General features: G+C 50.5%; 2 protein-coding genes across 7 annotated transcripts in view; both read right to left on the reverse strand.

Annotated features, from left to right (window-relative positions):
• Nucleotides 1-648: 648 nt before the first annotated feature.
• On the reverse strand, nt 649-17,368 carry FXYD5 (FXYD domain containing ion transport regulator 5). 5 transcript variants are annotated; one of them, XR_001006326.1, is made up of 10 exons: nt 17,233-17,368; nt 16,432-16,492; nt 14,520-14,600; nt 13,617-13,673; nt 11,213-11,311; nt 7,484-7,573; nt 5,573-5,602; nt 5,419-5,493; nt 1,894-2,173; nt 649-664 (listed from the first exon to the last, which is right to left on the reverse strand). XR_001006326.1 is itself a non-coding variant. In XM_011982269.1 (9 exons), the coding sequence occupies exons 1-9, from the start codon at nt 17,356-17,358 to the stop codon at nt 2,124-2,126; spliced, it is 669 nt and encodes a 222-aa protein (XP_011837659.1). In that variant the 5' UTR covers nt 17,359-17,368; the 3' UTR covers nt 1,859-2,123. The 5 variants fall into 5 exon arrangements, 4 of the variants coding, with proteins under 4 accessions (XP_011837659.1, XP_011837662.1, XP_011837661.1 ...); XM_011982269.1 differs by lacking the exon at nt 649-664 and having other exon boundaries at nt 1,859-2,173; XM_011982272.1 differs by lacking the exon at nt 649-664 and having other exon boundaries at nt 1,859-2,173; nt 17,173-17,283.
• A 373-nt stretch (nt 17,369-17,741) lies between these two features.
• FXYD7 (FXYD domain containing ion transport regulator 7) overlaps nt 17,742-23,931 on the reverse strand; it is an 11,331-nt gene continuing 5,141 nt past the window's right edge. Inside the window, exons 2-6 of one of the 2 annotated variants that reach the window (XM_011982279.1) lie at nt 23,329-23,358; nt 20,705-20,779; nt 20,549-20,591; nt 20,358-20,398; nt 17,742-18,145 (exon numbers count right to left, since the gene is read on the reverse strand). In XM_011982279.1, coding sequence (XP_011837669.1) covers nt 18,123-18,145; nt 20,358-20,398; nt 20,549-20,591; nt 20,705-20,779; nt 23,329-23,358 — 212 coding nt within the window. In that variant the 3' untranslated portion in view covers nt 17,742-18,122. The remainder of the gene's footprint in view (nt 18,146-20,357; nt 20,399-20,548; nt 20,592-20,704; nt 20,780-23,328; nt 23,359-23,931) is intronic. The other variant, XM_011982280.1, reaches the window with a different exon arrangement.

Raw genomic sequence — 23,931 nt, forward strand, 5'->3', positions numbered from 1 at the left:
GACTTAATCCATTGTATATATAAATGTATACTCATACCTAGATGACATCCCCTCCTGATCAGTTAGACATCTGTTCTGCTTTAGGTGGTAGGTGCAAATAATGAAATAATTTTAGTATCCCCCTGTATGTGCATAATATACATATTATAACATATATATGTATACATATATAATGTATATAACATGCTATATATTATATATACAGTCTTACATTTGAGACTAGTGATGCAGTAATAACATTTATAGTGATGCATTAAAACAATATGTTATTGTAATTATAATTGTCGTATTCTTTACATTATATATATTATTATATTACATACAATGTTTATGACATGGTATGTATATTATATATATACAATCTTACACTTGTTATTAGTGATGTACTAATGTCTTTTTAAAATTATTCTTTCTTTCTCTCTTTTTTCTTTTTTTTTTTTTTTTTTTTTTTTTTTTTTTGAGACGGAGTCTCGCTGTACTCCCAGGCTGGAGTGCAGTGGCGTGATCTCGGCTCACTGCAAGCTCCGCCTCCCGGGTTCATGCCATTCTCCCGCCTCAGCCTCCCAAGTAGCTGAGACTACAGACGCCCGCCACCACGCCCGGCTAGTTTTTTTTTTTTGTATTTTTAGTAGAGACGGGGTTTCACCATGTTAGCCAGGATAGTCTCGATCTCCTGACCTCGTGATCCACCCGCCTCTGCCTCCCAAAGTGCTGGGATTACAGGCTTGAGCCACCGCGCCCGGCCTCTTTCTCTCTTTTTTCTTATGCTACTCAGAGCCCACTAAACTGATTTAGTAACCCATGAATGGGCTGTGACCTGAAGTTTGTGAAACATGGTTATGCAAGCCCTGTGACCAGGACCTTGTCTCTTGACTTTGGCATGACCCTTAAGCCTGGGTAGAGCTCTGGTCTAAGTCCTGCACTTCAGGGGCCCTGCTGTGGCCTAATCTGGTGGAGCCAAGGGCCTTTAGGAAGTGCCCACCAGCATCTATGCTCTTCTTGACCAAGTTCTAGATCCCTAGGACCCCTGAATTCCTCTCTCAAATTGCTCTGAGCCCATGCCGGGGCCTGCAAGGCCTTCTTGGTGGACACATTCCTAAGCCAAGAAGTGGCCCAGATGGTGGCCATATGTGTACTGGGGGCTGTGGGTGGAACTTGGAGGTGCAGGCTGCGGCGTCCACACTCATGTATGCAAGGCCCCTCCCAGTGTGGGAAGGGAGTACAAGTAGGAAGGAGAGGGGATCCCTGTGATCTGGAACTTCCAAACCCTTAAAAATGTTAGGGGTGAGCTGACACTGGGTACCTGCTCCCCTGTGGGGACCATACCAGTGTTCTCAAACTGCCTGCAGGCAGAAGCCAGCCTTGGCTCTCTCTCTGGCCAGTCACCCAGCACACAGAGTCACCTGCACCCACCTACCACCATCCTGTCTGCCACACACTAGACTGGCTTCCTTCACTTTATTCCCTGCCTTGGCTTTTTTTATTTTTCTTTTTTAGAAACAGGATCTCACTCTGTCACCCAGGCTGGAATACAGTGGCTCAATCACAGCTCACTAAAATCTCGACCTCCTGGGCTCAAGCAGTTCTCCTGCCTCAGCCTCCTGAGTAGCTGGGACTCTAGGCATGCACCACCACGCCCAGTTAATATTTTTATTTTTTGTAGAGACAAGGTCTCACTATGTTGCCCAGACTGGTCTTGAACTACTGGCCTCAAGTGATCCTCCCGCCTCAGCCTCCCAAAGGGCTGGGGTTATAGATGTGGGTCACCACGTCCAGCCTTTGTTTATTCCTTGAGGGCCCCAAGGCAGCCCCTGCCTCCTCTTTCCACTCCCCTGTCCCAAATGATCAGAGATCCTGGGGAAAAGACCACAGTGCTTTACTTTTTGTCTGAACAGAGGAGATAACTTGAGGGACAGTCCCCAAGGCGCCAGGCAGCCTTCAGGGGCGGGTAGGGTTGGGGGAGGTAGGAGACTCGGACCGGCAGCCCTGGCTCCAGCTTCATCGTCTGTGCCTTCCCTCTGGCCAGGCTCTTCGAGGGGATGCAGGAGGCTGGGCACGGTGAGCTGGCAGGGGGCTTGGTCTTGGGGTGCTCAGCGGGTTGTCGGTTCCTGTTTCTGATGGACTCACCTGCAATAATTCCGGCATAACCCGGACAGCTGTCTGCATTTGCCACCTGTGGGGGAAGGAAATGGTTCAGTCATGAGCTACAGCGATATTGATTCTTCTTGTGTGTTCTGGGGCTGGGGAAGCAGGTTGATCAACCCTGCCCCTAGGGAAGCTCAAAGGCAGCTCCATAAACAGATGATGGAAAAACGCACTGAGAAGCCCTGTGAGAGGCGCTTCCCACACAGGCTCACAGATGAGCCGTTTGGGAACTCCCATTATTTTGTATGTCACTTATTCATTCATTCAGGCACTAAGAACACAGTTGAGGACAAAGAAAAAAATCCCTGCCCTGGCAGAGTTGTCTTTCTATGGGGAAAGACCAACAAGGAGAAAAATAACAAAGTCAAATGTATGAAGGCACTACGTGGGATGGTGTTAAGTCCTATGATGGGAAATAAGGCCAGGAAGGAGGCATGGAGGCCCAGGAGCTGGGCTCATTCTCACAGGGATGGCTACTGGGGCTTCAATGAGGAGGTGGCTTTTTTTTTTTTTTTTTTTTTTGAGACAGTCTTGCTGTGACACCGTCTCTCTGTTGCCCAGGCTGGAGTGCAGTGGCACAATCTCAGCTCACTGCAACCTCCGCCTCCCAGGTTCAAGTGATTCTCCTGCCTCAGCCTCCCGAGTAGCTGGGAAGACAGGCACATGCCACCACGCCCAGCTAATTTTCGTATTTTTAGTAGAGACGGGGTTTCACCATGTTGGCCAAGCTGGTCTTGAACTCTTGGTCTCAAGGGATCCACCTGCCTTGGCCTCCCAAAGTGCTGGGATTACATACGTGAACCACTGCGGCCCGCCAAGGAGGTGACATTTGAGCAAAGGTCTGAAGGAGGTAAGGGAGACACCTGGAGGAAGGGTGTTACAGGCAGAGGGAACAGCAGCGCAAAGGCCTTGAGGTAGGAGGACACAGATGGGCTCCAGAGACTCATCTGTGGCTGGTCTAGAGTGAGGGAGGGGGGACCTTAGAAGCCAAGGGTACTTTAGAAAACACCAGCCACCCTTGCCTCCTCCAGTCCCTCAGCTCTCTGGCCTTGTCTTCTTCTACTCACCCGCAGCCTATCCTGTCCTGGCTACTTTGCTTCCTCCACTGCTATAGCAATGGGCGCAGCTCATTCCTGCCTCCAGGGCTTGGCACTTGCTGCCCTCTCTACCTGGTGATTCATCTTCTCATCATCAGGTGTCAGTTCCAATTTCACCACTCCAGGGAGGGCTTCTCTCCCCACCCCTCTCTTCCCCGTCACTCTGCTTTATTTGGCAAGTATCTTTCTCTGTATCCACTCATTCATGCATGTATTTGCTTATCATCTTCTCCTGACCAGATGTGAGCTCCTGAGGACAGGGACCAGGGCTGCTTGTCACCACCATGCCCCCAGTATCACCCAGCATAGGTTTGGCACAGACGAGATGCCCACAAGTATTTGCTGTTGGAAAAATACATGGCCCCAGAGCTCACGTTCAGGCTCTGCTCTCACACAAACCTGGGTCCAATCCTTCACTGATTCTTTTTTTTTTAATTGAAAAAAATTATTTGTGTAGAGACAGGGTCTTGCCATTTTGCCCAGGCTGGTCTTGAACCCCTGGGCTCAAGCCATGCTCCCACCTTGGTCTCCCAAAGTACTGGGATTAGTGAGCCACCGTGACCCGCCAGCAAATGAATTCACTGACTCTTATGTGCTGCGTGACCTTAGGCAAACTCCTTAACTCTCTGAGCCTTAACTTCACCACTGGGGTGAGAATAGAGCCTGGCGCAAAGTCAGGATCAACACACACATGTTGCATAAACGAGGCAAGAGTGCTTGACTCTCAGATTCAGTGGGGATTACGCATATATCAGGAATCATGTTTTATGATTGTTAGAATTCTGCCTCTCCCCTTAAGGCAAAAAAAGATGTGACTATGCTCATTTTCTTGATAAGGAAGTTGGACAAGAGAGGTAATGAAACTTGGCATTCGTTATACAGATTAACTGACAGCTTGTGTTTTATTTCACCCACAACATTTTGAAAATCTTTTTTAAAAATTAGTTTCTCTGCTTGTTATTCTGCCTTTCCCCACACCTTCCTGTCCCTGCGTTGGGCCCTGGGCCCCTTGCCCTCTAGTTAAGCATTGGCAGGAGACAGTGGGGTGGGAGGAGAGGGAGGTTTAGGTATCTGATCCCTACCACCCCTGCTCCCTCCTGGTTTGGTCACAAGTGAGGCAGTGGCTGGAACCCTCTTTCTGAGGCCACAGCTCCTTCCAGCAGCCCCACCCCCAGTTCCATCTCTCACCAGGCCTCCTGCAAAGCCAGTATCCCCTCTCGTCCCTCAGGCTGGGGGATAACAGGTCTCCATCCTTGCTGGTCCTAGGGCACTGCACCATCTCATTACCCTGACTGTACCTCGGAGATATCACTCTATTAAACGTTCTCCAGTTAACCCTTTGCAGGTCCTTCTGCCACCTGCCATGAATCTGATCAACACAGCTGTCAACATGTGGGTACCAAAAGATTTTACAGAAACATTAAACTCTTAAAAGAGTAGTTACTCTGGCTGCTCCAAGCCTCTATTCTTGCTGGATTGAGTGGGTGAGGTTGTTCCATGAGGCATTTAATCCTCAGGTGTCTCCTCCCAACACAGCCTTGTTTAACCCTTGTTCCCTGCCGGGCCTGGGTGCAGTGAGCTTATGACTGCTGGGGTGGTATGCTGACTGCCAAATGGCCCTTAGTCTCTACCCCTCCCTGTCAGTATCCATGTCCTTTGCCATGTGACTTTGCCTGTCTTCCTATCAAGAGGTGGAGTCTATTTCCTTGAGTGAAGCCCAGCCTTGTGACTTGCTTTGACCTATGGAATGAGGCAGAAGTGATAATGGCCAGTTCTGAGCCTACATGCATTCACTGTCTCTTAGACCCCTGCCACCACCATGTGAACAAGCCCAGGCTAGCTTAGTGAAGGATAAGATGATGAGGCAAGGAGCCAAGGTGCCCCAGAAACAGAGTTTCCTGCTGACCCACAACTGAACTCAGATGCAAGAGTAAATCCAGTTGAGACCAGAAGAATCATCCAGCTGAGCCCAGCCTACATTTTCAAACTATGGTCTTGAGAGCTCAATAAATGGTCATTATTTTAAACCACTGAATTCTGTGGTGGTTTGTATGGATATGCAGCTAATAGATACCTCATTTAAAACAAAATTGCCCAGGGACCTTTGAGAACCCAGCCCTCAGTCATAAGCCCCCTCCTGGTCTTGGTGCCCTTCCCACCCAACCCCAGTTCTCACTGGTGAGGATGATGATGCCTGTGATGAACAGTACAGCTGCGACCAACAGCCCCCGTTTCCGGAGGGTGTGTTCATCTGCAGAGAGAAAAATGAGGGGTAGAGTCAGAGGGGCCTTCACCTTTCCTTCCCCCCTATCTTCCTGTGGATAACTTACCATAGAAGAAGGGGTCATCCTCATGAAAACCTGGAGAGGCAGACAAAGAGCAAGTCAGGGTTCAGCAAAGGTTTGTGAAGTGAATATAAGAATGGCAAAGTCAGGAAAGGGGACACCTGGGTACCCTCAGAACAAAAACCAAAATCCTCACCATGGCACGCAATCTGGTTCCCATTATTCCTCTAATCTCATTTCCTCCCCATTCCCCTCACTCCCTGCACTCCAGTCCTACAGGCCTCCCTGCTGTTGAACATGCAGGCACCTTCTCACCTCAGGGCCTTTGTACTGGCTGTTTCCTATGCCTGGAACACACTTTCTCTAGACATCCGCATGACTCCCTCCTTCACTCCCTTCCCAGTGGGGCCCTCCCTGGTTTTGTATATGAAATACAGGTTGACTATCCCTAATCCCCAAATCCAAAATCCAAAATGCTCCCAAATCTGACACTTTTTGATGTCACGTCAGAGGTGTTTGAACCAGAGCAACTCCATCTCGAATAGGGTAAAATAAGGCTGAGACCTACTGGGTTGTATTCCCCAGAGGTTAGACATTGTTAGTCATAGGATGAGACAGGAGGTCGGCAAAAGATACAGGTCATAAAGGCCTTGCTGATAAAACAAGTTGCAGTAAAGAAGCCAGTTAAATCCACCAAAACCAAGATGGCAATGAGAGTGACCTCTGGTCATCCTCACAGCTCGTTATACGTTAGTTATAATACATTGGCATGCTAAAAGACACTAAAATACCAGCACCATGACAGTTTACAAATGCCATGCAATGTCAGGAACTTACCCTATACAGTATAAAAAGGGGAGGAACCCTCAGTTCCAGGAATTGCCCACCCCTTTCCCAGAAAACTCATGAATCCATCCCTTGTTTAGCATATAATCAAGAAACAACCATAAAAATAGGCTGCTCTGTCTATGGAGTAGCCATTCTTTATTCCTTTACTTTCTTAATAAACTCTATGGACTCACTCTGAATTCTTTTTTGGTGCAAGATCCAAGAGCCCTCTCTTGGGGTCTGGATTGGGACCCCTTTCTGGTAACAGTCTGACATGGCACCGAAAGGAAGTGCCCATTGGAACATTTTGGACTTCAGATTTTTGGGTCAGGAATGCTGAACTGGTAAGTATAATGCAAATATTCTAAAACCCAAAATCTGAAAGACTCCTGGTCCAAAGCATTTTGGATAAGGAATATTCAACCTGTACTCCCCAGTCACTCTCTAACCCTACTTTATTTTTCTTGATAGCAAGTTAAAATCAACTGATACATAATTATTATGATTATTTCTTGTTGTGTTTCTCTTACCACTAGAATAGTCGTTCCATGAGGGCAGAGATTTTGTCTGGCTTGTTCACCACCCTATCTCTGTCCCCTAGAACCTAGCCTAGCACACAACAGGTACTCAGTGAATATTTGTTGAATGAATGGATGAACGGGCTCTCTATGTGACCCATGGGCATATCATTTCCATTCATTCACTCGGGAGTTGACTGGGCAGGAAGTGGAGGATAAGATCACCAGGGAAAGAATCAAATTGCCCCTAGAAACAGAGCTCCCTGCTGACCCACAACTGACCTCAGAGACTTGAGTAAGTCCAGCTGAAACCAGAAGAACCAGCCAGCTGAGCAAACCCTAGATTTCCAAATTGCAGAAATGAGAGCTAAATAAAGTTATCATTTTAAGCCACTGAGTTTTTAGGTGGTTTGTATGCAGCAATAATTTATGCATTCATTTATCTATTCAGACATTTATCATGTGCCCACCCTCTGCCAGACTTGAAGTCATTTACTCTCCCATCACGTGCTTACTGAGAACTATTCTGTGCTGGGCTGTATTCCAGGTGCTGGAAATACACAGTGAACAGAAAATAGCCTGCTTCCCGTCTGGGGAGGCAATTACTGACCAGATGGCTTGAGGGTCTGGGGGTCTGTCTGGACGTCTGTGCTTGGGGATGGTCTCTCAGAGAGCGTCGTGGTGTCTTCAGTGGGATGAGCTGAGAGAGTGGCCATCAGTGGAGGGCAGGAGTGAGCCATGGAGGCAGAAACAAGGGATATTACTGAGATCCTGCATCTGGAAGAAATCCCTCTCCCACATCTACACAGCTGGTGTGCAGGGTCAGGCATCCCCCCTACTCCATACCAGAGGCAGTAAGTAATGGCAGGCATTAAAATGCTGAAATAAGCATGTACCCCCTGGTTATGACTATCTGATCTGCCTCAATCCCTGAGGGACTCCAGACACCTCTCCTAAGACCTTTTGGCCCACACTATAACCCAGGAGATAAAGGAACTAAAAAGCAACACCTGCCAGGGACTCTGACCCAGCTACATAGTCTGGAGACACTTTTTAAACATTCTGAATATTGTCCAGGTGCAGCAGCTCATGCCTGTAACCCCAGCACTTTGGGAGACTGAGGCGGGCAGATCACCTGAAGCCAGGAGTTCAAGACCAGCCTGGCCAACACAGTGAAACCCCGTATCTACTAAAAATACAAATATTAGCCGGGACTGGTGGCACACACCTGTAATCCCAGGTACGCGGGAGGCTGGCAGGAGAATTGCCTGAACGCGGGAGGGGGAGTTTGCAGTGAGACGAGATTTCACCACTGCACTCCAGTCTGGGCAACAGAGCAAGACTCCATCTCAAAAACAAAACAACAACAACAACAACAAAACTATTCTGAATATCATTTCTGCCCCCAGGACGGAAAATACCAAAGGATTCTTCTCTTGAAGAAAAAAAAAAGGGCTGGACGTGGTGGCTCACGCCTGTAATCCCAGCACTTTGGGAGGTTGAGGCAGGTGGATCATGAGGTCAGGAGATTGAGACCATCCTGGCTAACATGGTGAAACTCCGTCTCTGCTAAAAATACAAAAAAAGTTAGCCGGGTGTGGTGGCAGGCACCTGTAGTCCCACCTACTCGGGAGGCTGAGGCAGGAGAATTTTGAACCAGGGAGGAGGAGCTTGCAGTGAGCTGAGATCATGCCACTGCACTTCAGCCTGGGTGAAAGTGCAAGACTCTGCCTCAAAAAAAGAAAAAAAAAAATCAGTACCTCCAAAGAAAAGGCCTCCCCCAGCACTGAGAAGTGCCACCACACCACATCTGAGGCCTCAACAAGAAGCCAGCAGGCAGAGAAGCTCCCTCATGAAACCCAAGTTCCCTGGAACTATCTCGGTGCCCCACACCCTAAATAGGAACTGGCAGCCAAGGATTACAAGATATTCAGGGAATGCATTGCCCAGAGGAAGGCATAAGCCAGATCAACGGCAGAGACCACAGGAATGCAAAGGACAGCCATACTGGTGTGCAGTGCTCATGCACCCCGGGGCAAGACAGTCTAGACTCAAATTCTGGTTCTACCACTCTTGGCTGTATTGCCTAAGGCAAGCTGAGTAACCTTTCTGGGCCTCAGTTCCCTTTCCTGTAAAATGGGAGTAATGACAGTTCCCACCACACAGGATGATCACAAGCATTGAATGACTGAATATACAAAAGTTTAGCACAGTGCCCAGCATGAATAAGCTCTCAGCAAAAGTCAGCCTTGGCTGTTAATGTTTGCTCAGCACTCCCTCCTCCTTCTGGAATAACTCCCCCTTTCTTTGTGGGAGGACATTGCCCTCCCTTCCCCAGTTATAACCCAGGCTACAAAAGGAAGTATGTGACCTTCCCTGAGACCTTTGAAATCCCAAGTAGGGATATTGAGTGACAGCTAGGTACTATAGACTGAATTCTATCCGCCCCACGGAATTCCGTATGTGATGGTATTTGGAGCGAGGGCTTTTGGGAGGTAATTAGGGTTAGATAGGATCATGAGGGTGGGGCCCTCATGATGGGATTAGTGCCCTTATAAGAAGACACCAGAGAGCTTGCTCTCAAGCTCACAAGCCCACCCACACATGGAGAGGACATGGTGAAGACAGAGCAAGAGAATGGTTGTCTGTGACCCAAGGGGAGCCCTCGCCAGAAACCAACACTGCTGGCACCTCGATCATGGACTTCCCATCTCCAGAACCGGGAGAAATTAATTCCTATTGTTTAAGTCATCTAGTCTGTGGTATTTTGTTACGGTAACCTGAGCAGATTAAAACCCTAGGTGAAGCCTGGAAGCTTTGAGCTAGGAAGCTCAAATAGGAAGGAGCCATTTCCTTCCTAGGTGGAAGAGAAGCAAAGATAGAGGAGGAAGAGAGGCCTGGGGGCTTTCATGCCCAGCCTCTAAGCAACCCAGAGGCTCAGCAGTGACAGCCATTTATCCTTGATGAATTTCTGTCACATATATCGAGGAACATGGACCAATACATAGAGCAACTCAGGTCAGCAAAGACTCAGTAAATTAATGCAGAGATGTGAGAATGCTTTATCAGTTGATAAGTGTGGACACAGCTGCTATCCCCCACCCCCTACAGGTCCACTTTTGTGCAAAACAGAAAAGTTCCCTTCTGTAAGGCACTTTATTTCCATCTGTTGTAGGATTGTTTTAATAGATTCTGTAAGAATGAGATGCTTTACTGCTGTCACTAGAAAACTGGAACAGTTATAAAGACCGACAAAGGGAATAGCATAGCCTCAGAGGTGATGCTCTTGTTTAGTGCCCAGTCTGCACAACTGTACATGTCTCTCAGCCTGGGAGTGGCCTACACCACAATACTTTCCAGTTAGGGGGCTGCCCCTCAAACAAGGATCATCACACAGGCATTAGAGGCGATCTGTTGCCTTATCTCAGCTCAGTCTCCTTTCCCACACCTTCTGGTAATACTAACTCACTTGTCCAGAGGAAACCCCCCTCTTCCCTGACTGTTGGTCTGTGTGGTTCAGGCATGGCTGGCTGAACCTCTTCTCTAGCCCCACGGTGAGGCACGAGACTCAGGCCTAACCAATGAGAATAGCTCATTTCTCAGGCTCTCATTGGTTCAGACATGAGCATGTGACTCCAGCTGGACCAATGAGAATCAATTCTAGGCCTCAGGCTAGAAATAATGGGAAAGATTTTGTTCTCCAGCCACCAGGTATGTGAACTAAAGTTAGAACTATGGGACCATCTCTGCCATCCAGAGGGGAGAAGTTAGTCGAGAATGAAGACAACAGAACCAAGAGAGGGAACAAAGCATTCATGACAGTGCTTATGCGCCTTGATCCAGCTATGCCTGAAGTTGGATACTTCTAGACTTTCCAGAACTTATACAGCCAATCAGTCTTGTATGTGTGTGTGTGTGTGTGTGTGTTTAAGGTGAATTTTCTATATTTTGCAACTGAAAAGCTCCTGTTCTAACATTAAGGAGATGTACAAAAAAGAAATATCCACAGGCACATTTTATAGCACCAGCCTCCGAGGGGAACTGATGGCAAGAAAGTTCTACCAGTTAGGGCAACACTGCATACTACATGCTGCCCCTTGGGGATCCTTTGCTGCAAATTAGCTTAATCAAGACTCTCAGAAGTCCTGCCATAAAGAAACATGGTTAACTTTAACTCAGGGTTCCCCAAATAACTTTGACCACAAACCAAAAACATTTTTTTAAAATGTGTTAACAATTCCCCAAACAGGGGCACCGAGAAATATACTGAGGGAAATGTTGACCTAGATAGAGAATTAAATAAAAATCGTAGGCTCTTGCTCTCAGTCCCATGCCGTACCTGTTTTGGTGCTCTTGTGTGTCTCTGGATCTGTCACTAGAGGCCCATCCACTCCTGTCGGTCGCTGGGTCTGGGTCTGGGTCTGGGGTTGTGGTGTTTCTATTCAGGTCAGAAGAGCAAGGAGGGAAGAAGAAAAAAGAGTGAATTGGGGTCGGGCACGGTAGTTCATGTCTGTATTCCCAGCACTTTGGGAGGCCGAGGCGGGCAGATTACCTGAGGTCGGGAGTTCAAGACCAGCCTAACCAACATGGAGAAACCCTGTCTCTACTAAAAATACAAAATTAGCCAGGCATGGTGGCTCATGCCTGTAATCACAGCTACTCGGGAGGCTGAGGGAGGAGAATCACTTGAACCCGGGAGGCGGAGGTTGTGGTGAGCCGAGATTGCGCCATTGCACTCCAGCCTGGGCAACAAGAGCAAAACTCCATCTCAGAAAAAAATTAAGAGGCTGGCAAAACCTGAAGACGTCAATATACCAAGTGTCACTGTAGGGATGGGAAGGGGGACACTCTCCTGCACACTGCTGGTGGGTGAGGAAGTGGGCACAGCCACTTGGGAAGGCAACTTTTATTTTTACTTTTATTTATTTATTTATTTTTGAGACAGGGTCTCACTCTAGCCTGAGCTGGAGTGTAGTGGTGCAATCATAGCTCACCGCAGCCTTGAACTCCTGGACTCAAGTGATTCTCCCACCTTAGCCTCCCAGGTAGTTGGGACTACAGGCACATGCCACCATGCCCAGCTAATCATTTTGTACTTTTTGTAGAGAATAGGTTTTGCTTTGTTGCCCAGGCTGGTCTCAAATTCCTGGGCTCAAGCGATCCACCCGCCTCAGCCTCCAAAAGTGCTGGGATGTCAGGCATGAGCCACTGTGCCTGGGCGGCAGGAGGGCAAATTTTAAAACATGAAGCATGCATGTTCTTTGCCCTGTACTGTTTTGGATAAAAGCACAGGCTCTGGTGCCAGATTCCTGGACTTTGATTCCTGCTGCGTCCGTGACTTGCTGTGAGACCTTGAACCAGTTACTCAGCGCCTCTGTTTCCTTGTCTGTAAAATGGGGACAATGGTAATTTCTGCCTCTTAGGGTTTGCGTGAAGGCTGAATGAGTTAACCTACGCAAAATATTTAGAACTATGACCAGCACATAGTCAGTACATATTCCAACTGCGTTTGCTCAAGGAGGAAGGGACAAGGTTGCTTATTGTGGCACTGCGTGTAGACAGAAAAAGCTGGAAACGGCCAACATGTGCATCAAGAAGTGTGTGACTCCATGAGCTGTGACATAGGCGCCTTGTGAAATACCAGGCAGCAGAGAAAGCAAAATGAGTCTTTATTGCAGTGATGTGAGAACTTCCAAACATGCCACTGCATGAAGAAGCAAAGCAAGTTGCAGAACAATCATCCGATCTCCTTAAGCTCACACAAACACAGCACACAGTCAGTGCATTTTCTCCAGGTGATACACATGGGATATGGTATCACTGGGGACCTACCCCAATACTAACAGTGGGGACCTCTCGGAGACAGAGGGAGAGAACAAGGATTGGGGAGGGGAGGTGACAAAGGGGTTTAGTTTTACCTACAATCATTTCATTCTTTCCAGGTAGAATGTGTTTATGTACTACTGTGTCTTTAAACATCGATTGAAAAAATTGGGGAGTACTTTTTTTTTTTTTGAGACAGGGTCTCGCTCTGTTGCCCAGGCTGGAGTGTAATGGCGAGATCTTGGCTCACTGCAACCTCTGCCTCCGGGTTCAAGTGATTCTCCCACCTCAGCCTTTTGAGTGGCTGGGACTAGAGGAGCACACCAATGCACTTGGCAAATTTTTGTATTTTTCTGTAAAGATGGAGTCTCACTGTGTTGCCCAGGCTGGTCTAGAACTCCTGAGCTCAAGTGATCCATCCACCTTGGCCTCTCACAGTACTGGGATTATAGGTGTGATCCACTGTGCCTGGCCGGGAGCACTTTTTGAATTATACTCCAAGAAAGCATCCAAAAATTGTTCAAAAAATTCAAAAAAGGGATCAGAGAAAAAAGAGATGAAAGGAAGAAACAAATGGGACTGGCACACAGAGGCTTTCTGGGGGTGTTTGCAAAGCTCTGCTCTTTGACCTGGTTGGTAGTTCCATAGGGATTCAATTTAGAGTAAGTCATTACATTGTAAATTTATGGGTTTTGTATTTTTCTATATGCACGCTAATTTCACAATTTCAAAAGTGTTTTGGTTTTCTTTTTCTAAAAAATTGAATGGAGTTGGCTGGCTGCCCCACCCAAAGTAAACCAGGGCATTCAGAGCTGGGAGTAGGGACTGAAATGGGCAACCAAAGACCTAGAATGTCAGAGAAGAGGGGAAACTTTGTTTGCCCTGGTCCTGTCCCCATCCCCTGCCCCTGCGCTACTCACCATCAGCAGGCCAGGTTGGGGTCGGAGGGGTGGCCTGGAGTTCTGTGTAGACTGCGTCTGGAGTCCAGAAACAAGGGGTCAGGGAGAGAACAGGAGAGAGAAAAAGAAGTGGACAAGACCTATGGATGGAGATGCCAAAGATTCCCATAGCAACTCAATTTTCATGTAATAGAAATGGCTTAATTAATCCAGCCATTTGCTAACTGCTGAAATGTGCTACCAATATGTCCTCTTCTTTGGGACCTTACGTCCCACAGATGCCACACTACAGCTCCTTCTTCGAGGTGCTGGCTGCAAATTAGCTTTCTCAAGACTCTGAGAAGTGCTGCCTAAAAAGAAAGTGTTTAACTCAGCTTCCCAAATGCCCTTGCTCTGAGAAAAAGCCCCAGAACTTCCTTTAGGGACCATCCTTCCCTGACTCTTGGTCCCCTTTATGCAACAGGTCTGACACCAGCCCTGGTGGAGGTTGGACATGGAACCCAGGCCTGGCCAATCAGCTTCCTATGCCTGTGGCCACAGTGGTCAGCTTAGGGATACGACCTGAGCCTGGCCAAAGATAACTCAGTTCTGGGACATTTGCTGGACTGGGGAAGGGAAATTCTCTTGCTGGGATTCTCAGCAGACAGGATGAGAGCCCCAGGCTTCAAGGGATCATCTTGGCCCCATGAGAAGAGACTCTTCCTGGAAATGAAGACAACACAGAGAAAACAGACCCAAGAGGTAGAGAGAGGTTCCTGATAGCATCATTTGAGCACCTAGATCAAGCCATGCCTGAAGGTCTGTACCTGGACTTTTTCGTTACATAAATCCATAAATTCCCTTGTTGGGTCCCAGTTTGGGATTTTTGTTGCTGTTGTTATTTGCAATGACAGGATCTTGATAGACATGTCCCTCTTTCCTCACCTGGGGCTGGTGTCGGGACCTGAATGTCCATGATAGTTGGGTCTGCTGAAGAAATGGACGTGGTATACTTCAACGTCTGTCCTAGGGAATCAAAGATGAGAAGTCAGGAGGGAGCCTGGTCCTGCTCCTCTCACCACCCCCGCCCTCCACTCCCTGGTGAAACCTTAGGGGTCCTGTCTGCTGGTGGAATCACTCAGCTTTGACAGTATCAATCCATAATTCGGAAAGGGTTTTCAGCTATGCCAATGCCTGGGAACCCTTCTTCTAGGCCCCCTCCCCGCCCATCCCTGTGGGGTGGGAGAGTCAGTTTAGTCTAGTGAGCCCAGGTGCTAGGGTCAGCCCGGACCCTGGTTTCAAATCCTGCCCCCAACAACTTTCTTGCTGTGTGACCTGGAACAAATAAAGTCCTTTCTCTGAGCCTCAGTTGCTCCATCTGCAAAGCGGGGATAATAATTGAATCTACTGCACAGGGCTGTAAATAGGGTGAAATGACACAGAGCAGGGAAACAGTCTCCCACACTGCTTACCATGTAGTCAGTGCTGGATAACTCCACTGCCCCCACCCTTGCCCAGCCTCCGTACCCTCCAGCCTGGACATCCCAGCAGCCTCCTCCCTGGGCTCCCTGCTCCTGTCCCTGCCCCCACAGTCTGTTCCCACCTACAGCCAGAGGGAGCCTGGGACCACCTGAGTCAGGTCAGGGCCTGCCTGGCTCAGAGCCCTGCCCTGGCTGCACTTCGCTCTACATAAAAGCAAAGCCCTCAAGTGGCCCATAAGTCCTCCTCCATCTGGTCCCATCACTTCTCTGTCCTCTCTTCATCCCACTCTGCCCCTTCTCATCCCAATCCAGCCACCCCACCTGCCTGTTATTCTTAAAGCACACCAGACAACACTTAGCCCCTAGACACCTGCAAGGCTCATTCCCTCATTTCCTTCAAGTGTTTGTTGGTCCCAATGTCACCTCCTCAGTGAGGCCCTCCCTGACCACCCAGTTTAAACAATCCTCATTACCTGTACTTTTCTGCAAGCACATAGCACCTCCTAGCACATGATATAATTTACTAATTTGTCTCTCCCCACTAGAGTGTGACCTCTTGTTTTATTCACTGTTGTTTCCCCAGTGCACAGAATATCTAGCACATAGTAGGTGCTCAATAAATATTTGTCAAATGACTGAATGAGTGTATGAAAATCATTTTATGAAGGAGAAGTGAGGGTGCTTTCAGTGGGGCGTGCACTCTGGGTTCTGGGGGCAGGCAGGACAGTTGTTTTCCCAGCTCCCCCATACACTATCCTCTGACACAGCGCACTTCCCTTCGCTGAGCCTCAGTTTCCTCATCAGTAAAATGGGCATGACAACAGGTGTGACTGACTGTCAGAGGCAAAGCCTAACTGAGCTAACACACACCACACACCACACCTGCCATGCAGAAGGGATGCTCAATGACCCCCCGCGGTTCCTGTCTTTCAGGAGACACTTTCCAGGCAAGGCCGAGATGTCACCAACTCGTTGGACCAACCCCAGCTCAACAGCTTTGCCTAACTGTGTAATGCCCCAGAACCCAGTGATCCTCTTTTTTGGGAGCCGAGGTTTCCTGGCCGCTGAGTAGAAAACTGACACCAATCTCCCCGCCAAATCAAACAGCGAGTTCTTCTTGGAGGTGAAATTGGAGGATGCTCAGCAGGACAGGCCCTGGCCAGACTCACTGGAAGCAGCCACCTGGGTTTGAGGTGTCCAAAGAGGGTGTAACGTCGCCCCGCCATAGGGATCCCCACTTCCTGGTGCCGGCTCAGCGGGAGGGTGACAGGGCGGGACAGAACGTTCACACACGCCAGCCACCCACCCTGCAGCACATGTAGGGCTGGCCTGGCTGGGGGCTCAGGGGCAGGGTGGAGGCCACAGACGGGTCTTACCTCTGGTGGGGAGAATCAGGCCAACGATGGTGAGAAGACACAGGCGACCAAAGGGCGACATCTGTGGGACCAGGCGATGCTGGGGTCAGCCATGATGTCAGCGAGGCCGGCCTCTGGCAGCCCCCGGGGATCCTGCAGCCCCTTCCCTGCCCTGAGCAAACACCTCTGGCTTCCAGGACCCCCTGCCAGGGCAGACGGCTGGCCTCAGGGCAAAGGGGAGGGTCTTAGGTGGGGATATCAAACAGTCACCCTGCTTCCTTCCCCTGCAGGTCCCCAAAGAAAACAAGAAGCAACAGATAAATGGATCTCCTAGCAGCTGCAAGGGCCGGCAGGCGCCCCTGAAGCAGAGAAGCACCTCCCTGCGCCTTCCGCCAGGCGCCTATCCCTCACTGGGACTGACGCAAGGAGGGGACTGGGGCAGAGGAGTAGATAGGAGGCCTCTTCCCTCCCCCAGGGGCCCAGAGCCCAGGAGTCGGCAAGGAGGGGAAGGAGGAAGAGTGAGTAACGCCTCCTGCGCTCAGAGGAAAAAGTGAGTTGGTGTCAGGGGCTGCCTTGCAGGGATGGCGCGCTAGGGAGATCTGAGAAGCACTGGTCCGAGGGGGGTGGCAAACAGCTGGGGAGACTGAGGCAGGCCGGCGGGAGCGAGGCAGAGCGGCCCACTGTAGCCCAGGAGAGGAGGCAGAGAGATGTGGGCGTGGATGGGGGACAGAGAGGGGCGGAAGGGGTCAAACCCCTATCCACCTGAGCCCGGCCCGTGGGCAGAGGGGCAGCGGATGGAGGTGGCGCGCGAGAGGCACTTACGTTGGAGCTGGGGGTCCTGAGCCGGCAGCCTAGTGGGGAGAGGGACGCGGCGGTGGCTGCTGCGTCCAAGCGGAGGGTGTGGCCAGGGGAGCGCGAGCGGGCGGGGACCCAGACGGGCTCAGTCATTTCCTCTTGGGTTTCCTGGCTTCAGAGCCCGGGGTGGGAGCAGGAGGGGGAGCCGCTGAGGGCAACGGGGGGCAGGGGTGAGGGCACAGTGGTGGGGGAGGGTGGGGACGGGGATGGGGCCGGCAGGTCTAGTGTGAGTGGACGCCTCTGAGAAAGCAGGGGGAGAAAGGGGAGGGGTCTATTCTGGGGTCGCTGGAGGAAGGGAAAGGACAAATCCGGAGGTGTTGAGGAAGAAGGGATTGGAGGGGGGCAACTCGGGGCACAGGGAGAGGAGAAGGAAGAGGGGGCAACCCTGGGCACGCAGGGGAGAGCTACCCCAGGTTCAGTTCTGCACCCCTACCCACACCGTGCCCCATAGATGAGAACACACAGACAGAACAGGAGAAAAAACCAAATGCACATTTATTAAGCTCAAGACAAGGACACTGAGGGCCCAGGGGGACGGATCTTTGGGGATGAGACAAGGAGGTGCAGGGGGACCGTACACGGGGATGCTGGCGGGGCTGGGCCGGGATGGACTCCCGGATCCCAGGAGCTGGAGGCCTGAGGCCCCGGGTCTGGGGTGCAGACGGGCTCTTTGGGGGATCATCATTGCCAAGGCCTGGGGAGGGACAGCAGGGTGCAGCGGCTCCAGCCTTGGGGTGGGTGGGGCGGCTCATTCCGGGGAGCGCTCCCGGCGCGCGGCTGGGTCCCCACCGCCTCCACCCGGTCCTCAGGCTCCCGCGCTCAGACAGGGTCGGCAGCGGAGGTTCCTCGGGCAGGTGTTACACGCCGCCGCCACCAGGGGCTGGGGAGAGAGGGGGGGTGCGTGAGCCACCAGAGAGGTGGAAACTGCCTCCCTCCCCACAGCTCGTTGGCTCTCCATTCCCCGGCACCATGGAAGCCAGACAGACCCCAGGGACTGTCACCCCTGAGCTAACACTGAGGAGCTGTCTTGCCTTCCACACTCTAATGCCTGGTTCCCTTGGGGACACCTCTGGCTGCTGTCATGGAGTGAAACACCTGCCACGGGGCTGGCGGCCCCAGACCCAACCTGGGCTTTTGGGGCTGTCCCCCTGCCAGAAAGGGAGTCCCCATCCCCATTCCCATCCGCAATCTCCTCCTACACCCTCACTCCTTTCCTACACTCCCTGTCCTGAACATTTGGCTACAATGGGAATTCCCCCATTCCCTACCGGCTCCAGACCATCATTCACCTAGGAGAGACCAGAAACCTGTGCAAAGTCTTCATTTGTGCCCCAGGTGACAAGGCCAACCCCCATGCTGCCCTACGCATCCATAAGTGCCCTGTTCATGTTTTAAAATTCATTAAATAAGCATGAAACAGGTCCAGCGTGGTGGCTCATGCCTGTAATCCAAGCACTTTTGAGGTCAGGAGTTTGAGACCAGCCTGGCCAACACGATGAACCCTCATCTCTGCTAAAAATATAAAAATTAGCTGGGTGCGGTGGTGTGTGCCTGTAGTCCCAGCTACTTGGGAGGCTGAGGCAGGAGAATCGCTTGAACCCGGGATGCAGAGGTTGCAGTGTTGTAGTAAGCTGAGATCGTGCCACTGCACCCCAGCCTGGGCAATGGAGGACAGAGCAAGACTCCGTCTCAAAAAAAAAAAAAAAAAAAAAAGGAACCTGAAACAAATTCCACACCAAATACCCCTCAACCACTGAATAACCCGTGTGCCCCTCCTGCTTTTTTTTGTTGTTATTGTTATAAGAACTTTATAGGAGACACAGAAATTCTCATTTCTGGTTTTTTACAAGTCTCCGGAAAGGCTGCATTTCCACTAAAAACAGGTCAAGATATTTTTACATAATTAAAATTAACAGCCCCAAGGAGTCAGAATCTTTCATCGACATGCTTGCTTGCCCTGCATCCCTCTCGTTCTCCCTTTACACCTTCCAGGCTTATACCCATTCTCCCTCCTCCACCCTGCAGGCCGTCCTCCTCCCATCCTCCTCCCCTTCCTTCCTGGGCTCCTCCTTCCCACATTCTCCCCGAACACCTCCATCCTCTCCACTCTACCCCCTCCTGTGCTTCCCAGCTTTCTTCTCCATCCTCACACTCCCTGCATCCCATATGTTCTTTTCCAATGTGAATTCTAAAATCTGCATTCTATTCATCTCTCTTTTTGTTATTTTGATGCAACGATTCAGAAACCTTCCCTCCCTCCCTCTGTCCCTTTTCCTTGGCTATTTCATCCTGGATCTGAACGATCAAGTCTGGAAAGCCTCTCCTCGTCTTCCTCAGTGCTCCCTGTCTCTCCCTCCTGACTGACAGAGCTCCTCCCACATGGGGCCCTTCTCTTCACAGGCCTGTAGTTTCCTCTCCTGGGAAATCAGCATGTCCTGGCTTTTACAGGCTTGAGCATTTGTTTCTGGGAATCTCCGTGGACTCTGGGACATGTCACATCTCACTGCCTCCCCACGGTTTAGCATCATCTTTCTTTTCCCTCCCTCCCTTCCTCCCTCCTTTCCTTCCTTCCTCCCTTCCTCCCTCCTTTCCTTCCTTCTTCCCTCCTTCCTTCCCTCCCTCCCTCCCTTCCTTTTTTCCTTCCTTTCTCTTTTTTTTTCTTTCTTTTTTTTTTGACAGAGTCTCACTCTGTCACCCAGGCTGGAGTGCAGTGGCGCGATCTCAGCTCACTGAAACCTCTGCCTCCCAGGTTCAGGTGATTCTCCTGCCTCCGTCTCCTGAGTAGTTGGGATTACAGGTGCGCACCACCATGCCCAGCTAATTTTTGTATTTTCAGTAGAGACAGAGTTTCACCATGTTGGCCAGGCTGGTCTCAATCTCCTGACCTCAGGTGATCTGCCCACCTCGGCCTCCCAAAGTACTGGAATTACAGGCATGAGCCACCGCACCCAGCCAGGTTTAGCATCTTTCATCTGCGGCATTTCCTCAGCTTCCTAGGGAATTGTCCTGTGATATCTGCGGGCAGCCCCCCTGCCCAGTCCATCCACAAGACTTCCCAAAACCCTCCCAGAACCACAGTTTCTCACCCTCACCTGAAGAGGGAAGCTCGGACTTACAGGATTTGCAGGTTGGGCTGTGGAGGCAGAGATGAGAGAGAAAAGTAGAAAGAGGTTCAGTAACCATAGGCTTTGGGGAAAACACATGGCAGGCCAAGCGGATCCTGCCCGTCTGCTAGGGAGGTACCCCGAGGCCCCCTCCCACTCTCTGCCCACTGCTGCCAGACCTCTCAGACCTGGAGTCTGCCTTCCTGCACTTCACCTTCTTGCCTGTTGGGAGAGAGAGAGACAGAACAAGAAGACAGGACATAGGGCGTAGGATATGCACGAAAGCCAGCAGAGGAACCGGAGGCCCAGGCAGCCCAGGGACGGGTCACACTTACTGATGACGATGAGGATACCCAGCAGGAACAAGATGGTTGCCAGAGTCATGCCCACAGTCTGCACCGTGTTGTAGTCTGGGGAAGATAACGGGGGACATCGAGGCAGGGACAGCACCTGGGCTCCACCTGGAGCTTCAGTCCTGGCTCTGTGTTGCCCAGCCACGGGCCCAGAATCGCCCAGGGAGGCTGCGGGCCACGCTGGACGCTCCTTCAGGGGGCTGATGTGAGGATGTAGGGCGTGGGCTTGGGCACCATTAGCTCCCCTTGCCCTCTGTATCCTCTGCTTTCCTCCCCTGCTCTCTCATGCTGCACTTTCCACCCTGGATATATACATAATACTCTCCCTCTGCCACCTCCGCCCTGGCCCTGGTTCTGTCCACCATGGTCGCCCATCTGGCCTCTGCAGCAGCCTTCTCTAGGTTCTTGCTGGCCTGCCTGCACTCCCACCTCTGATAGCCACAAGGACCCATCAACATTTGAGTCAGATCTGGGCTCTCCTCCGCTCGGAGCCCTCCTCATCCCATTGCCCTCAAGGTAGAAACCAGAGTCCTCACTACGGCCCTCAAAGTCCCATAGGATCCAGTCCCTTTCCTTCTTGGACCTCACCCCACCTCACTCTCCCCATCAATCCTACTCCAGCCACAATGGCCTCCCCGCTGTTCCTGGGGTATATCCGGCCTGATCCTATCCCGGGGCTATCCTCTCCTATCCTATGACTGGCTGTTCCTGCAGCCTGAAAGCTCTTCCGCCAAATATCCACATGGCTCCTTCCCTCACCAATGTCTGGGCTTTGTTTCACTGTGAGCAAAACCTCTGGCTGTCCTGTCCGGAATTTTCCATCCTCTCCTCCACACTTTCCAATCTCATTCCCTTCTTTACTTCACAGGAATTATTCTTACCTAATATTCTTGCCTAATAATATCCTTGTCTTTTTTTTTTTTTTTAAGAGACATGGTGTCACTCTGTCACCCAGGCTGGGGTGCAGTGGTGCAATTATGGCTCACTGCAGCCTCCACTTCTTGGGCTCCAAGAGATCCTCCCTGCTCAGCCTCCCAAGTAGCTGAGACTACAGGCACACACCACCATGCCCAGCTAATTTTTAAATTTTTTTTTTATTGTAGAACTGGGCACAGTGGCTCATGCCTGTAATCCCAGCACTTTGGGAGGCCAAGGCAAGCAGATCACTTGAGGTCAGGAGTCCAAGACCAGCCTAGCCAACATGGTGAAATCCTGTCTCTACTAAAAATATGAAAATTAGCCAGGTGTGGTGGTGTGGGGGCCTGTAGTTCCACCTACTCGGGAGGCTGAGGCAGGAGAATCACTTGAACCTGGAAGGCGGGGGTTGCATTGAGCCGAGACTGCACTATTGCACTCCAGCCTGAGCCACAGAGTGAGACTCTATCTCAAAAAAAAAAAAAAAAAAAAAATCACAATGATAGTTCATTGCAGCTTCAAACTCCTGGACTTGAGCGATCCTCCTGCCTCGGCCTCCCAAAGCACTAGGATTACAGTCATGAGCCACCGCACCTGGCCAATAATATTCTTGTCTAATATATAATTTTCATATTTTGTTTTCTTGAGTATCTGTCTCTTTTCCATTGAGTGGAAGGTCAGGAGGAGGGCAGGAATTCTTGCATTCCTGAATTCTTGTCTGTGTGGTTCATTGCAGTGTCTGCAGCTGCTTGGAGCATTGCCAGGCATAGAGCCTGTGCCTGCTAAGTATTTGTTGAGATATGAATTTATGCAGCACTCACTCGTACCAGTAGTGGTCCAGGCCTCTACCCTCAAGGAGATGACTTTCATATTCTGATAAAGCATTAAAGAAACAACCCCTCCAAAACAAGTCATGCGACTCCAGCTGGGCATGGTGTGGCTCTTCGTTGCCAGGGAGTCAGGAGGGCCTATCCCAGCAGAGTAGTCTAGGTTTGATCTGAGGCCCGAATAAGGAGGAGCCTTAGCCAGCCGTGTACAAAGCTAGAGGAGAAGCATTCCTGCAGAATCATGGCATATGCAAAGGCCCTGAGATGGGAGATAAATTGACACCTAGGGGAAAAGTATGAATGAGCAAAGGGGTGGGGTGGGGGCAACAGGAGGGTGTTCAGAGGGGAAACTGGAGCCAGATCTACCAGGCCTGGGGTAACTTTTTTGAGCTTCAATGCTATGGAGGAGATTTAATGGCACCAGCCACGTATCTTTCCCACAATCCTCGTAGGTGGGAACTATTACTGTCCCTTGTTTACAGAAGGGCCCAGAGGGACAAAGTCACTTGCCCAAGGCCATACAGCTAGTGAGTGGATAAGGCAGGATTCAAATCCAGGCAGCCTGGCCTCAGAGTCATTGCTTCTAAGATTTTCCTTCATCTGCTTCTCTGACGACACAAAGGCACCAGCCCAGATCCCGGTGAGACCTGAAGGGGGCTCAGAGAGAGGGTGAGGCACCGCCACTCCCCCATCTGGTTCTGCCCTCCACGAACCCAGCTGATGTGAACCACACCCATATATATGATCCTGTGGCCAGTGGCCCAGCACATATCATGTAGCCATAGCTGAAGCCATGTCCGGAGCGACGTGGGAACACCTGCAGCCACTCCCCAGTCCAGCCCCATCCCCAAATCCAACACTCACCGTAGTAAAATGGGTCAGGTTCCTCAGGAGCTGAGGGAAAGAAGCAGAGAAAAAGAGAAAGAAAAAAAAAAAAACTTAACAGTGGATTTCTTAATATTTTTGAGGATCCAGATAGAGGGCCCAATAATTTCTTTGTGGAAGTCAGATAGAGACCCCTTGGTTTGGATGATGTGGCTTCATGGCAGGCCGCAAGGCTGGAAGAGCATAGCCCAAGCTGGATTCCAGCTCCTACTCACTCCATCAGTCAGCACCATCCTCTATGCAGTGTACAACCTACCCAAACTACATGGCAGTCCCGGTTCTGGACCCCTGTGGAGGTCTGATGCAAGCTATGGACTCATTGCCTGAAAAACACAGACGCACTCCCTCTTGCACATGATGTCACAAGGTTAAAACAGACCCCATTTCCACTGGTGGTCCAATGAATGTCTCAGCTTCCCCTAAACACTCCCTAAAACTTCTCAGTCACCTGAGGGCTTCCACAGGCACCTGCTGCTACTGCTGTCATCCACTCACTCCTGACACTCCATCCAGTACAGAGAAGCTGTGCTGATTCATACTCCTCCTCTTCTCTCCTCTCTCCTCTCCTCTCCTCTCCTCTCC

Source organism: Mandrillus leucophaeus, unplaced genomic scaffold (assembly GCF_000951045.1).
Source record: "Mandrillus leucophaeus isolate KB7577 unplaced genomic scaffold, Mleu.le_1.0 Scaffold238, whole genome shotgun sequence".
NCBI lineage: Eukaryota > Metazoa > Chordata > Mammalia > Primates > Cercopithecidae > Mandrillus > Mandrillus leucophaeus.

What these genes read in the sequence shown, in the direction of transcription:
- FXYD5 (XM_011982269.1), bottom strand. Translation starts at nt 17,358, where the DNA reads ATGACTGAGCCCGTCTGGGTCCCCGCCCGCTCGCGCTCCCCTGGCCAC. An exon ending in ACACAAGAGCACCAAAACAG is followed by an intron (nt 7,574 to 11,212) that starts GTACGGCATGGG and finishes CCACTCTCTCAG; the next exon opens with CTCATCCCACTGAAGACACC. An exon ending in CCAGACCCTCAAGCCATCTG is followed by an intron (nt 5,603 to 7,483) that starts GTCAGTAATTGC and finishes CTGCCTCTCCAG; the next exon opens with GTTTTCATGAGGATGACCCC.